Source organism: Punica granatum, chromosome 1 (assembly GCF_007655135.1).
Source record: "Punica granatum isolate Tunisia-2019 chromosome 1, ASM765513v2, whole genome shotgun sequence".
Taxonomy (NCBI): domain Eukaryota; kingdom Viridiplantae; phylum Streptophyta; class Magnoliopsida; order Myrtales; family Lythraceae; genus Punica; species Punica granatum.
The window spans coordinates 5907416-5919297 of record NC_045127.1 but is presented as its reverse complement, the minus strand read 5'-3'; the positions used below and the strand labels follow the sequence as shown (position 1 = coordinate 5919297).

The 11882-nt window shown below is 44.4% G+C and overlaps 3 protein-coding genes across 6 annotated transcripts; 1 reads left to right on the top strand and 2 right to left on the bottom strand.

The window, feature by feature from the left end:
• Positions 1–120: 120 nt before the first annotated feature.
• On the bottom strand, positions 121–4865 carry LOC116193266 (carbamoyl-phosphate synthase large chain, chloroplastic). The gene is made up of 4 exons (XM_031522081.1): positions 3958–4865; positions 3220–3848; positions 2170–2862; positions 121–1808 (listed from the first exon to the last, which is right to left on the bottom strand). Exons 1-4 carry the CDS (start codon positions 4670–4672, stop codon positions 255–257), a joined length of 3591 nt encoding a protein of 1196 aa, XP_031377941.1. The 5' UTR covers positions 4673–4865; the 3' UTR covers positions 121–254.
• A 274-nt stretch (positions 4866–5139) lies between these two features.
• Positions 5140–9323, top strand: LOC116193267 (thiosulfate/3-mercaptopyruvate sulfurtransferase 1, mitochondrial-like). Its single transcript, XM_031522082.1, has 12 exons — positions 5140–5430; positions 5711–5905; positions 6010–6069; positions 6165–6227; positions 6934–7058; positions 7171–7333; positions 7442–7501; positions 7777–7835; positions 8198–8279; positions 8447–8510; positions 8831–8898; positions 9011–9323. The coding sequence occupies exons 1-12, from the start codon at positions 5323–5325 to the stop codon at positions 9107–9109; spliced, it is 1146 nt and encodes a 381-aa protein (XP_031377942.1). The 5' UTR covers positions 5140–5322; the 3' UTR covers positions 9110–9323.
• Positions 9324–9391: 68 nt separating this feature from the next.
• LOC116193268 (putative rRNA methylase YtqB) lies at positions 9392–11382 on the bottom strand. 4 transcript variants are annotated; one of them, XM_031522083.1, is made up of 6 exons: positions 11084–11376; positions 10893–10956; positions 10356–10548; positions 10167–10240; positions 9844–9999; positions 9392–9674 (listed from the first exon to the last, which is right to left on the bottom strand). In XM_031522083.1, exons 1-6 carry the CDS (start codon positions 11301–11303, stop codon positions 9551–9553), a joined length of 831 nt encoding a protein of 276 aa, XP_031377943.1. In that variant the 5' UTR covers positions 11304–11376; the 3' UTR covers positions 9392–9550. The 4 variants fall into 4 exon arrangements, with proteins under 4 accessions (XP_031377943.1, XP_031377945.1, XP_031377946.1 ...); XM_031522085.1 differs by lacking the exon at positions 9844–9999 and having other exon boundaries at positions 11084–11379; XM_031522086.1 differs by lacking the exon at positions 10356–10548 and having other exon boundaries at positions 10889–10956.
• Positions 11383–11882: the final 500 nt, after the last annotated feature.

Sequence of the window (11882 nt, the reverse complement as noted above, 5' to 3'; positions counted from 1 at the left end):
CTTGACAACTTTGTCTATGTTTCATCATTTCCTGAGTTTGTTAGTCCTAAAGTTGTCTTTTTGACAACTCTATCTTTTCAATGCATTTCCTTGTATAATCAACTAAGAATCTCGGAACTCTGAGGAGAATAGGCATCTGCTGGATGATTTATGAAAGCTTGTCCATTACATAATTTTAGGAGCACATCGAATAATTCAATAGGACTAGGAAACAACAAAAGCAAAATTATCAAAACACAAGCTGGCGCAATTAATCATACAGAGGAAGACATGGATTGCAAGCCTTTCGGGCTGCTGCTTGTAACTGTTTCGGCCTCGAAATAGTCCTGAAGAGCAATCATGTTAATGGTGCTGCTCTTCAAGCTCCTTATAGCCTCCGCGCTTGCCAGAACTCCAGCGATTGTGGTTATGATAGGAACCTTGTATGCAAGGGCCATCCTTCTTAGCTGCCTCCCGTCAATTTGATCATGCGGGTCCGCTGAGCTAGTGATCACCATCAGCTGGATATGCCCGTTGGCGATCATATCCCCTGCATGGGGCCGTCCCTCATGCATCTTCAGGACTCGTTCCGCCGGAATACCAGCCAGTTCAAGGACACGGGCCGTCCCCGAGGTCGAGACTATCTTGAACCCAAGGTCCAAGAATGCCTTGGCTATCCTCTCGAGATGGGGTTTTGTTAGATCATTCAAGCTCAGGAACACGGTGCCCATGAGGGGCAGCCTCTGCCCAGCAGCAATTTGGGCCTTGGCAAATGCGACTGAGAAATCATAATCGATGCCCATCACCTCACCAGTGCTCCTCATCTCAGGGCCCAGCAGGACATCGCAACCTTGGAACTTCTCGAAGGGGAGCACTGCCTCCTTAACCGAGACGTGTCGGGGAATAACCTCTTTAGTGAACCCTAGGTCATGAAGGGTCTTCCCGGACATCACAAGGGAAGCATATTTAGCTAAGGGATGCCCAATTGCCTTGGAGACAAACGGAACAGTACGAGAAGCTCGAGGGTTCGCTTCCAGCAAGAAAACCTCCCCAGAAACTGTTATTGCATACTGACAGTTCATGAGCCCACAGACATTGAGCCTCTTCGCCAATTTCGTGGTCCAAGATCGAATCATTTGCAAGCACGAGGGTGGGATGGTCTTCGTTGGAATTGAGCAGGCCGAGTCACCTGAATGGACCCCAGCCTGTTCAATATGCTCCATGATCCCACCAATCACCACATTTCCATGAGAATCAGCAAGAGCATCCACATCAATCTCGATGGCATCAGACAGGTACTTATCAATCAAAACAGGGCGATCAGGGTCCACCTCCACAGCGTTCTCCAGGTAAGTTACAAGCTTGTCATCACTGTAGACAATCTCCATTGCCCGACCACCTAAGACATAGGAAGGCCGAACAACAACTGGGTAGCCAATATCCTTAGCAATTGCAAGAGCATCTGCCTCGCATTTGGCAATGCCTCCCTCGGGCTGAACAATCTTCAGCTCGTTGAGAATCACATTGAACCTCTCTCGGTCCTCTGCAGCATCAATTGAATCGGGAGATGTGCCCCATATCTGAACTGGCCCAGATCCACTAGCATTTGTTAGTCTGTGCTCATCTAGGTACCGTTGGATTGGGAGGGCCAGCTTCAAGGGTGTTTGCCCACCAAATTGGACAATAATGCCATCAGGTCGTTCTAGATCAATAATGTTCAGAACATCCTCAACTGTCAGTGGCTCGAAATAGAGACGGTCACTTGTGTCATAATCTGTAGAGACAGTCTCAGGGTTTGAGTTCATCATGATTGTCTCGTATCCTGCATCCTGCAACAGAGAAGCAAAAAAAAATGCAAGAACTAATTAGGTAAATTATCATATAAATCACCATACTATCTCCCGATAAAATCAGTTACTGCCCATGGTTGGATCTCAAACTCAGAGATTAAGGGAAATTAATCCAACTGACAAGTGAGAACCCAGCAGAATTATCAATCTTCCGCACTAAGCTCTAATCTCAGGAATACAGAAACACGAATAACATCTTTACGAGGTGAATAATCATTACATGGAAGGCAAAATTTCATTCCGATTACCAGTTCAAGGGATCCCTGTTTCTGTCATGGATCAAGTTCCCTCAATGATGCCTAACTAATAATGTCCGAAAGGGGAACCTAAGAATTCTAACCTGGAGGGCAAATGAAGTATGACAGCAACAGTAATCGAACTCGATTCCTTGCCCGATCCTGTTTGGACCTCCACCTAAAATCAAGACCTTCTTCCTCTGGGTGGGAGCAGATTCACACTCAAAATCATAAGATGAGTACATGTAAGGAGTGTTGGCCTCAAACTCAGCAGCGCAAGTATCCACGCGCTTGTAGGCAGGAGTAATGCCCAGAGAAATTCGCCTCTCCCTCACTTCCTTCTCTGTCGATTTAGTGGCAAAAGCAATCTGCTTATCACTGAAACCTCTCCTCTTCACTTCGTAGAAGTCTTCTTTAGACAGAGTCGACAAGCTGTGAACGAGAAGGAACTGTTCAGTATCCACCAGCTCTTTGAGCTGGGTGAGGAACCACTTATCGATCTGACTCAGCTCGTGAATATCATCAACTTTCATGCCCCTCTTCATTGCGACATAAATTGCGTGTATCCGATCAGGGCTTGGAACCCTCAGGCTGTACTTCAATTGGTCCCAGTCCCAGTCAAGTTCCTTTATTTGGGCACAGCCCCACCCCGAATAGCCTGACTCCAATGATCGAACTGCCTTTTGGAATGATTCCTGGAATGTGCGGCCCAGTGCCATGGACTCCCCAACAGACTTCATCTGGGTAGTCAGAATCGGTTGCGAACCCGGGAATTTTTCAAATGCAAACCGAGGTATCTGCATACAAAATAGCAAAGGTGATTAGCATAACCCTTAGAGAAATGCTTCTTTCAAGGGTATTGTGTCCCGCGAGTTAAAGAGACGATCACACTTCTGCCGTGAAGATTACTGTTTTGAAGTGTGCCCCGATGTACCTAATTTAACTGCTGCTCATTCACTGTCATACTTACTTATCTAGAAATGCAAGTCATTTACCATCAGTTGGACCATAATTTTTAAAACCAATCATTAATGTTCCATTAGATAGTACTGAACGAGGGCATCCAACTCATACTTCAGTCAGATGTTTAAGTAAAATCTCTTTATGTTCAGTCAATATTTACAATAAGGAAAGTTTTTTTGGTAAATTGTTACCTTCGTCACCACATAATCAATTGACGGTTCAAAGCTAGCAGGGGTCTTCTTAGTAATGTCATTGGGAATCTGATCCAATGAATACCCAACAGACAATTTAGCAGCCATCTTAGCGATGGGGAAACCAGTGGCCTTGGATGCTAGAGCCGAGGACCGAGACACCCTCGGGTTCATCTCAATAACCATAACCTCCCCATCAACGGGGTTCACTGCAAACTGCACATTAGAACCTCCACACTCGACTCCAATCTCTCTGATGATAGCAATCGAGTAATCCCTCAGCCTCTGGTACTCCTTATCGGTCAGGGTCTGCGCAGGGGCCACCGTAATCGAATCCCCAGTATGAACCCCCATTGGGTCGATGTTCTCGATGGAGCAAATAATCACAACGTTGTCAGCTAAGTCCCTCATCACCTCGAGCTCATATTCCTTCCAACCCAGCAGGGATTTCTCCACGAGGACTTGATTCGTCAAACTCGCTGCTAACCCTGCCTTGCAGATTGCCTCAAACTCCTCCTTGTTGTATGCAATTCCACCCCCTGTGCCCCCGAGAGTGAAAGCTGGCCTAATGATCAGAGGGAACTCCCCAATCTCATTAGCAATCTCAATGCACTCCTCCATAGTAGTGCCTGCACAAAACCTTTAAGCCATTAAAATAATACGAAAAGAAATTTAACATAAACGTTTCCCTCCGTAACATCAAAACGGGCATTTTTTTTCATTTTTGTGCAACAGTACCAATCCCTGAAGGCGGAGTCTTGAGCCCGATGTTCTTCATAGCCCGCTTGAACAGGTCCCGATCCTCAGCCTTCTTGATGGCGTCGAGCTTTGCCCCGATCAGCTCGACCCCATACTTGTCCAAAATCCCGCTCTCCGCCAATGCAACCGCTAGATTCAGGGCAGTCTGCCCGCCCATGGTGGGCAACAGAGCATCCGGCCGCTCCTTTTCGAGGACCTGCTCGACCAATTCGGGGGTCATGGGGGTGACATAGGTCCTGTCCGCCATGTCGGGGTCGGTCATGATGGTGGCGGGGTTAGAGTTGATGAGGACGACCTCGTATCCCTCCTCCTTAAGGGCCTTGCATGCTTGAGTCCCCGAGTAGTCGAACTCGCAGGCCTGGCCGATCACAATGGGACCCGCCCCAAGTATCATAATCTTCTTCAGGTCGGTCCTCTTGCCCACCGCCGGGGATTTCCCAGCTGGGTCCGACCCAAGCTCGTGCCTTTTCTCGCTTCGGATACATTTCTCGACACGCGTCGTCTCCGCCGTCCTCGTCGACCTGAGAGACCATGGCTTGGACTGGAGCTTAGGGGACGACGAGCCGAAGCCGGTGAAAGGGTAGAAGAAGACGCGGAAGTTGTGGGCCCTGGAGGAGGAGGAAGGAGAAGGAGATGGAGGGATGGTGATGGATTTGGAGGAGAGGCGGTCGAAGTGGTTCACGCAGAAAGCCATTTCCTCTTGCTCAGAGCTCGGCCGCAAGCACGACGGAGGAGGAGGCGAGTGAGATAGAGGGGAAAGACAACGTTAGGATATTATTTTCTTGGAGTGGAGTGGAAATCTTTGTTTTAGCTGACGCTTGACGTTGTTGGGTTTTATGAATGTCTGCGATCTCTCACAGTTATGTCTGCTGCTGCTCAGTTGAGCTGGAGAGAGAGAGAAGGGGGGGAGAGAGGAAGAGGACATGGATGGTAAATTCCAAAAAGAAAAGGGCAAAAGGGGGAATAAAATCGTTAGGGTTTTCGGCCACTGTTTCGGTTGGTGGGTTGGGCCTCAGCCACATATTCGGCTCTTTGGGCCGAATCACTTGTTCGTTCTATTGGATCGAGCCCAGTTGTTGATGGGCTCATCCCCTTCTCTCTCTCCCCCTCCGCTAGCCAAACAGTTGCTTACGAAGGTCAAAAGTCAAAACATAGTCCGTCATCAGCCATCCCTTCGCCCGCGAGCAGCAGCAGCAGCAAGCGGAAGCTGATGCTATCATCAGAGAGCGCAAAACAGAGATAGTTCCTTTCCCCTCTCTCTCTCTCTCGATCGCTGTCACTTGTCAAATTCTATTCGAAATATCGATCCTTTTGGATTATCTGTCTATGGTGATATCTGCATAGATGGCGTCGGCCCTCTTCACCAAGGCCTCTCTGGGTCTTCGCTTCCTCCATTCCTCACTCCCCCGCTCCCACCACCAGTCCCCTCGAATCTTCTCTTCCCTTCTCGCTGTAAGAATCCTCTATTAAATGATTTCCGATTGACTGTGTTCGCTTTGTTACGCTGGGTGTCCCTAATTCGCTTTGATTTTCCAGTAGAGCACGAAAAGTTCGTCTTTTGAATGTTGTTGTACGATGTTTTCGAAATTTTGTTGGTGGGTCTTCTAAGCTGTTTTTGATTATTGTGTTTGCATATGCCGTTTGATGGTTCTGTTCACAGCTGAATTCTTTTTTCTAACTGAGCTGCTGCTGCTTTCTACTTCCCTTGTAACTTTGTTTCATTTACTTGCAGAAGAGGTCATTTTACTTCCAAGCTGGGACAAGGATTTCCTCCATCAGACCAACTTCAAGTGGGCGGGCTTCTTATGTAATGGCTTCTTCGGGGATTGGAACTTCTGTCAATTACTCAACACAGTCAGTGTCCCCCAGTGAACCTGTTGTGTCGGTTGATTGGCTTCACGCAAACCTCAGAGAACCTGACTTGAAGGTACTATCTTTTTTTCCTGTCGCTCTTCAGAAGTAACTGAATATCTAGAAGCAAATGAGCATTAAAATCCGTTTTCGGGTGGTTTTGCCTTTATGTTCTTTCAGGTGTTGGATGCATCATGGTATATGCCAGATGAGCAAAGGAATCCCCTTCAGGAGTACCAGGTGCAATTTAAATATATTGTGCTTTGACTTTAAATTATTACATTCTCAAACTATGTTCGGTGTTAATTTTAGTGAGCATTTTTCTCGACTTGCAGGTGGCTCACATTCCCGGCGCACTCTTCTTTGATGTAGATGGAATAGCAGACCGAACAACGAATGTGAGATGACTTATCTTTTCAATTGTGGTTCTTATTGTCATTGTTTCTGTAATATTATGTATTGCCATCATCGTTGCGGAATGCATTTATTTCTCATAGAAATGTTTCCTCAATCTGTTTGTTGGTGTGGGTATACTTATTGTCTGTTGGTTTATGTGCATATTATCCTTGTTCTTTCTGTGAGAAGTAACTAGACAGGAAGTCTAAACCTCTGAAGGTGATGAGGAGAGGAGACAAAATGAGAGGTGGGAGGGGAAGGAGATGGAGGGAACTGAGAGGAAAGTGATCTTCCTTGTCTGGGAGTTATGAACGGTAGAGTAGAGAAGAGGAAGGGAGTTAAAAATTTTGTGGGGGAGTTGAGTAGGGTAAGTAATTCCTCCAGATTTCCCCAATTTGGAGGGTTAGGAATTCCTTGATGATGGAGGGAATTGGAGGGGTGAGAAAAGTATAGTAATTTCTCCAAATTCCCCCTAACAAGGGAGTCCTCTCCCTCCATTTCCCTCCGCTCCCTTCCATCCAAGCACAGTAAAATTTCCAGGAACCATGAATAAGTACTCCTCCAAGAACTGTTGAATGAGAAGTTGTTTCTGTAACATCAAAAGTTTTATTTGTTGTCTGTCCCTTTGTTGCAGTTCTAGAGTAAGTTATGTCCATAACTATCTGGTCTCAATGTTCCTCTGTAAAACTTGTTCTTTAATTGTGTTAGTTACCTCACATGTTGCCATCGGAGGAAGCTTTTGCTGCAGCTGTCTCTTCTCTCGGCATTGAGAACAGAGAAGGACTTGTTGTTTACGATGGGAAGGGAATATTCAGTGCAGCTCGTGTCTGGTGGTAAGTTTTAGGGCCTCAATTAATGATTAAAGATTAAATTTGTGTAATTCTTCTTGCATCTTTTTCTTCCATAATATGCTGCTTTAACTTTGTAATGTCCGCAAATTATTAGGATGTTCCGAGTGTTTGGGCATGAGAGAGTCTGGGTTTTAGATGGAGGTCTCCCGAGATGGCGAGCTTCGGGTTATGATGTTGAGTCAAGTGCATCCGGTGATGCTATTCTGAAAGCCAGTGCTGCCAGTGAGGCGATTGAGAAAGTTTATCAGGGGCAACCGGTAAGTTAACCGTCATTTTCAAACTAATACGGGAAAATATGACTCTGCATATCATCTACCACTTTGATATTCCTGTGACGACTTTTTCCTGTCATCTTTCAATGACAGGTGGGCCCAATCACATTCGAGACTAAGTTTCAGCCACATCTTGTCTGGACACTCGAGCAGGTTCGTTTCTGATAGTTCTACTTTTAAAGCTCAAGGGCAAGTTCTGTCGAGTTGTGAGGATTGCCTTTGTTATTTGCACAGACTATCTCTGTTCTTTATCGAATATCTTGAAGTACTATCAGTAATGAAGTTCATTGTACTCCAACACTTATCCAAAAAAAGAAGTTGCTTTTACTCTGTTGCTTGTTCTTATTGTTTTTTGATGTTATGGTGTCATCTGATTCGCCTCATTCTATTATATGCTGAATATAGCTGTCCTTGCTCTACACTGTTAGGTTAGAAGCAACATTGAGAATAAGACTCACCAGCACATAGACGCCAGATCTAAACCCAGGTATAGTGCGCTTGTATCACATTGGTAGAATGTTTAGCCAGTGATCTAATGCTAATATCCAGTATCTATAGGCCAAAGTCTTTTCATCAATATATCAGCAATTCTACAGAATTTTTTAAGGAATTTTCTTATTTCCAATTGCTTATGTCACAGGACATCATAGGGTTTCTAAAACCCTAAAAGATTGCCATGGGTCTGTTTTTGTCACAGTAACGCAATTTGAGTGTAGCCTTCATTTCTAATAGGATGAAGATGAGATGCCAAATTGCTTATTGTCTTAAGTATAAAAGTTTTTACCATATACATGTTGCCCTCCATCTTCGGATTAGCTATTGAACTTCACAATGCTTCTAATTCTATAGATTTGATGGTGCTGCTCCGGAGCCTCGGAAGGGCATAAGAAGTGGTCACGTTCCTGGAAGCAAGTGTATTCCTTTCGCACAGGTAAATAAAAAATCAGACAGTACTTTAATGCATTAGTACAAGAGTTTCGTTTGCAAATTGAGGTTAGTAGCTAGCTTTTCGTAATATATTTCTCTCTCCGTCTTTGGCACAGTGATATAAATGAGTTGATTTTCCGAATTTTCGACATGCCTCCTCTTCCTTTGCAGATGTTGGATGGTTCGCAGACACTGCTACCAGCTGATGAGCTTAAAAAACGGTTCGATCAAGAAGGTAAAAGCCCCTTTTTCCTTTTCCACTTGTTACTTAAATAAACACTCTTGCGTGATTTATCGCCATGTTATTGTTGATTGGTTACAAATACTGGGTTTAAACATGAGATTTGTCTATTTTCACTTGTTAAATTGCAACCTCTTTAGTATGCCCTAAATCCACATACGTTACAAGAAGATGAAAACGGAATGGAACGTAATCATCATATACTAATCGGTCCCATTTCCTGTGAGATTCCATTTTCATCGTATCGGGATGTATATTTTATTGCGTAATGCGTAGTGTCAGTCTTCTGAGTAATCTATTCATATTTCTTCAAGGCATCTCTCTGGAAACGCCCGTTGTTACTTCGTGTGGTACTGGTGTGACCGCTTGCATCCTTGCTCTGGTATGTTCCCTCTTTTTCTCGGCATTGTGATTTAACGGTTGTTAAAAATAATTGCCCAAGCAAAAGGGGAAAATCTATTCTTAATTATTTTTTCATTATACATTCTGTTTAGGGCCTGCATCGTCTTGGGAAGAATGATGTTGCAGTGTATGATGGTTCTTGGACTGAATGGGGAGCTAAACCCGATACACCTGTCGATACTGCTACTTAATGTGAAGTGGAGGAATCCTAAAAGGATCCTGGGAGGAACTTCTCGTTCAGCATTAGGGAGCACTCTGCACGTTTCAGATTGTGAAAAGATTTGACATCGAGAATCACTGCCATCTTGTGTTTATATGGTGATTTTGTCATCGGAACGGTTCAAAATAAATAGTTCACTCATGTGAGAAGAAGCAAAAGATTGAACTCTTTGATTTTTTGTATCACCATTAAAATTGTTATGCTACGAGGAGAAGGCTCGGATTACAAAAACTCAGAAGAAAGGAGAGGATGATGAAGAAAAACCCAGCAAAGGGATGAACTACAAGAAAGGAATGTTGAAGGTTACAGAAGAAAACATGTCAAAAGAAGTAACCTAAGACATCAATCTCATCTGCGGATGCACATAAAAAATTGACGAAGATAATGTACCGATCCGAAAATTCGATGGTTTCTATCTCTTGAACATGAAAATCGGGACTGGAGCCAATGGCCGGTTCAACATCTGCAACTTACAGCAAACCCAATCCTCAGTGGAGAGCCCAGACGCAAAGGCTTGGACAGCCTCAAACTCTTCCCTGGACAAGCATGAGAAACAATCACTTTCTTGTATTTCGGAAACTTGTATGCCGCACGCTATGAATCTAATCTCAAAGCAGAGAAGTCTCAATGTGCAAATTCAGAAAACATTTTCATGCATAGTATATTCCGAAGTTAGCAGAGGCAACGTGATGTTAAGCAAGTAACCTTCCCTTTGGATGTCCAACGTATACCACGGCACTTATGAGCCCTCCCGGTTCTATGATCCTTCCAGCAGCTTCCAATGCTAACAATGTTGTCTCGGACACTGTAGAAATCTCTTTATCACCTCCTGGAAGATAGCCCAAATTGAAAGCAACAAGTCTGTTTTCACCATCCCCACCCCCATACAAGACACAATGAATCAGCCTTATCTTATCTCAATATACAGCGCCTATCAAAATGCTATCAGTTTAGGCACGCATAATTTGTTATCTAACGTCCATCTCGTCGAGTAGAAAAGGATTTGGAGAATAAACATGGTCTAGTACCTGACTAAGACATCTTTCGGGATAACTTCTTCCATCTTGCTGTGACATGTCGGGAAAAGCTTCACAAGCTCCTTCTACATGGCCCCCATAAGCAACGGTATTAGTACACTGAAGGAGATAAATTGCAAAGACATTTAGTCATATGCACGTATAGATGTATGTATTTTTTAACAAAGTGCATGAAAGCACCTCACTTGGGGTCAAAGACTGTGTCAGCAACGAATCGGTATTCGTTAATGCTTCCTCTTGGATGTCCATTCCAAAGACACGGCCCTTACCCGATAAGTCCGCAACTAATCTAAGCATAGCTAAGGTATCATAACCGTTGCCACATGTGGCATCAACAACAGTGTCCCCTCTCCGCACAACATGTTTCCACACACTGGCATAACAAAGAACAGGGCCATTTCAAACTATAAGAAGAATCCATCTCTGAAGAATTCTGCAGAAAAAACTCACTCCAATTCTTTTCAACTAAAATTCAATAATGAATTAACACATTTTGAAATGTGTACGAAGTAGAGTGAATTGAACAATGTTCCTAAAAATCCAACATTGTTCTCACAAGTTCGGCTCCAAACGCCATGAAATGCAACAAATCGGTTGCACTGAACTTGTCAGAACGAAAAATTGCAGATACTAATGAAGTAAAGATGTAAACTTCAGCTCAGGCAGAACAGAGTTTGATCGTGAAATCAATGTTAATGGTGTAGTGCAGGTACCCACGAGTGAGCTACATCAGTTGCTTTCTTCTTCCCAAAAATGTATCCCACCATTTCATCTTCCACCCCTGAATTTTCCACATTCGAAACCAAAACATCCGTTCAAGGAACTGAGACCAGCTCACAATGGTGCAGAGCATCCCCAAATCCAGGGAAAATCCGATGACGTGAAAAGAAGCAAGAACGGGAGTCTACCTGGGAGAGAGATTTCGCCGGGCGGAGCTGCATCGTGCAGGGTAGAGAAGCTGGCGCGACAGCGGAGGAGAGGCTTGGGGGGGACGGAGAGGGCAGAGAGCGATGGAGACAGGGCGGATAAGCCATAAGTCCCCGCTTTGCCGGACAATGGGATCTTCTTCTCGCTCGCAACGGTCCGTGGAAACGACCGCCATGGGAGCGCAGAGAATCGCATGGACATTCCCGCTCTGCTCTCTCACCGACTCTCGCTGTCTCTGTGGCCACAAACTCCGCCGCCGGTATCTCCCTCTTCTTCGCCGGTGAGAGGCTTGGGCTGGGCTTTTACATGGCCAGAAGCTGAGTGGGGCCAAGCCCGACCGATAATTGGTCCGGCCCGGTAACGGTTCTTCAATTTTTAGAGGAAAAATCACTCCATGCATAACGGTTTATTGAACTTTTTTTCATGCCGCAGAACAAATCGATTCAATTTTACCATACAACCAAAAAAAAAAAAAAAATCTTCCACGCCGCAAAACGCCATCCATATTCGGTAAGAAAATATACGAAAAGCTAACATGACAACTTTATACATTCTATAATACTAGGCACTTAGGCTTCCTTTGTAACCGAAAACGTAGATATTCTCTTCATTCTATTGAAAATAGCAAATAATTTTGTCCTCTACAAAAAAAAAAAAAAACGACTAGGATGTATTATTTTTCTCACGTGCAAACAAGTGAAAGAAGAGGATAACCACTTCCGACTAATCCAAATTTGAGCTAGATCAACGTATGAAATGGTAAAACTCTCCAAACTTTCT

What these genes read in the sequence shown, in the direction of transcription:
- LOC116193266 (XM_031522081.1), bottom strand. Translation starts at nt 4,672, where the DNA reads ATGGCTTTCTGCGTGAACCACTTCGACCGCCTCTCCTCCAAATCCATC. An exon ending in GACTCCGCCTTCAGGGATTG is followed by an intron (nt 3,849 to 3,957) that starts GTACTGTTGCAC and finishes GGTTTTGTGCAG; the next exon opens with GCACTACTATGGAGGAGTGC. An exon ending in ATACTTCATTTGCCCTCCAG is followed by an intron (nt 1,809 to 2,169) that starts GTTAGAATTCTT and finishes TCTCTGTTGCAG; the next exon opens with GATGCAGGATACGAGACAAT.
- LOC116193267 (XM_031522082.1), top strand. Translation starts at nt 5,323, where the DNA reads ATGGCGTCGGCCCTCTTCACCAAGGCCTCTCTGGGTCTTCGCTTCCTC. An exon ending in TCAGAGAACCTGACTTGAAG is followed by an intron (nt 5,906 to 6,009) that starts GTACTATCTTTT and finishes ATGTTCTTTCAG; the next exon opens with GTGTTGGATGCATCATGGTA. An exon ending in GACGCCAGATCTAAACCCAG is followed by an intron (nt 7,836 to 8,197) that starts GTATAGTGCGCT and finishes CTAATTCTATAG; the next exon opens with ATTTGATGGTGCTGCTCCGG.
- LOC116193268 (XM_031522083.1), bottom strand. Translation starts at nt 11,303, where the DNA reads ATGTCCATGCGATTCTCTGCGCTCCCATGGCGGTCGTTTCCACGGACC. An exon ending in GCAACTGATGTAGCTCACTC is followed by an intron (nt 10,549 to 10,892) that starts GTGGGTACCTGC and finishes TTGTTATGCCAG; the next exon opens with TGTGTGGAAACATGTTGTGC. An exon ending in GTTGGACATCCAAAGGGAAG is followed by an intron (nt 9,675 to 9,843) that starts GTTACTTGCTTA and finishes ATGCTTGTCCAG; the next exon opens with GGAAGAGTTTGAGGCTGTCC.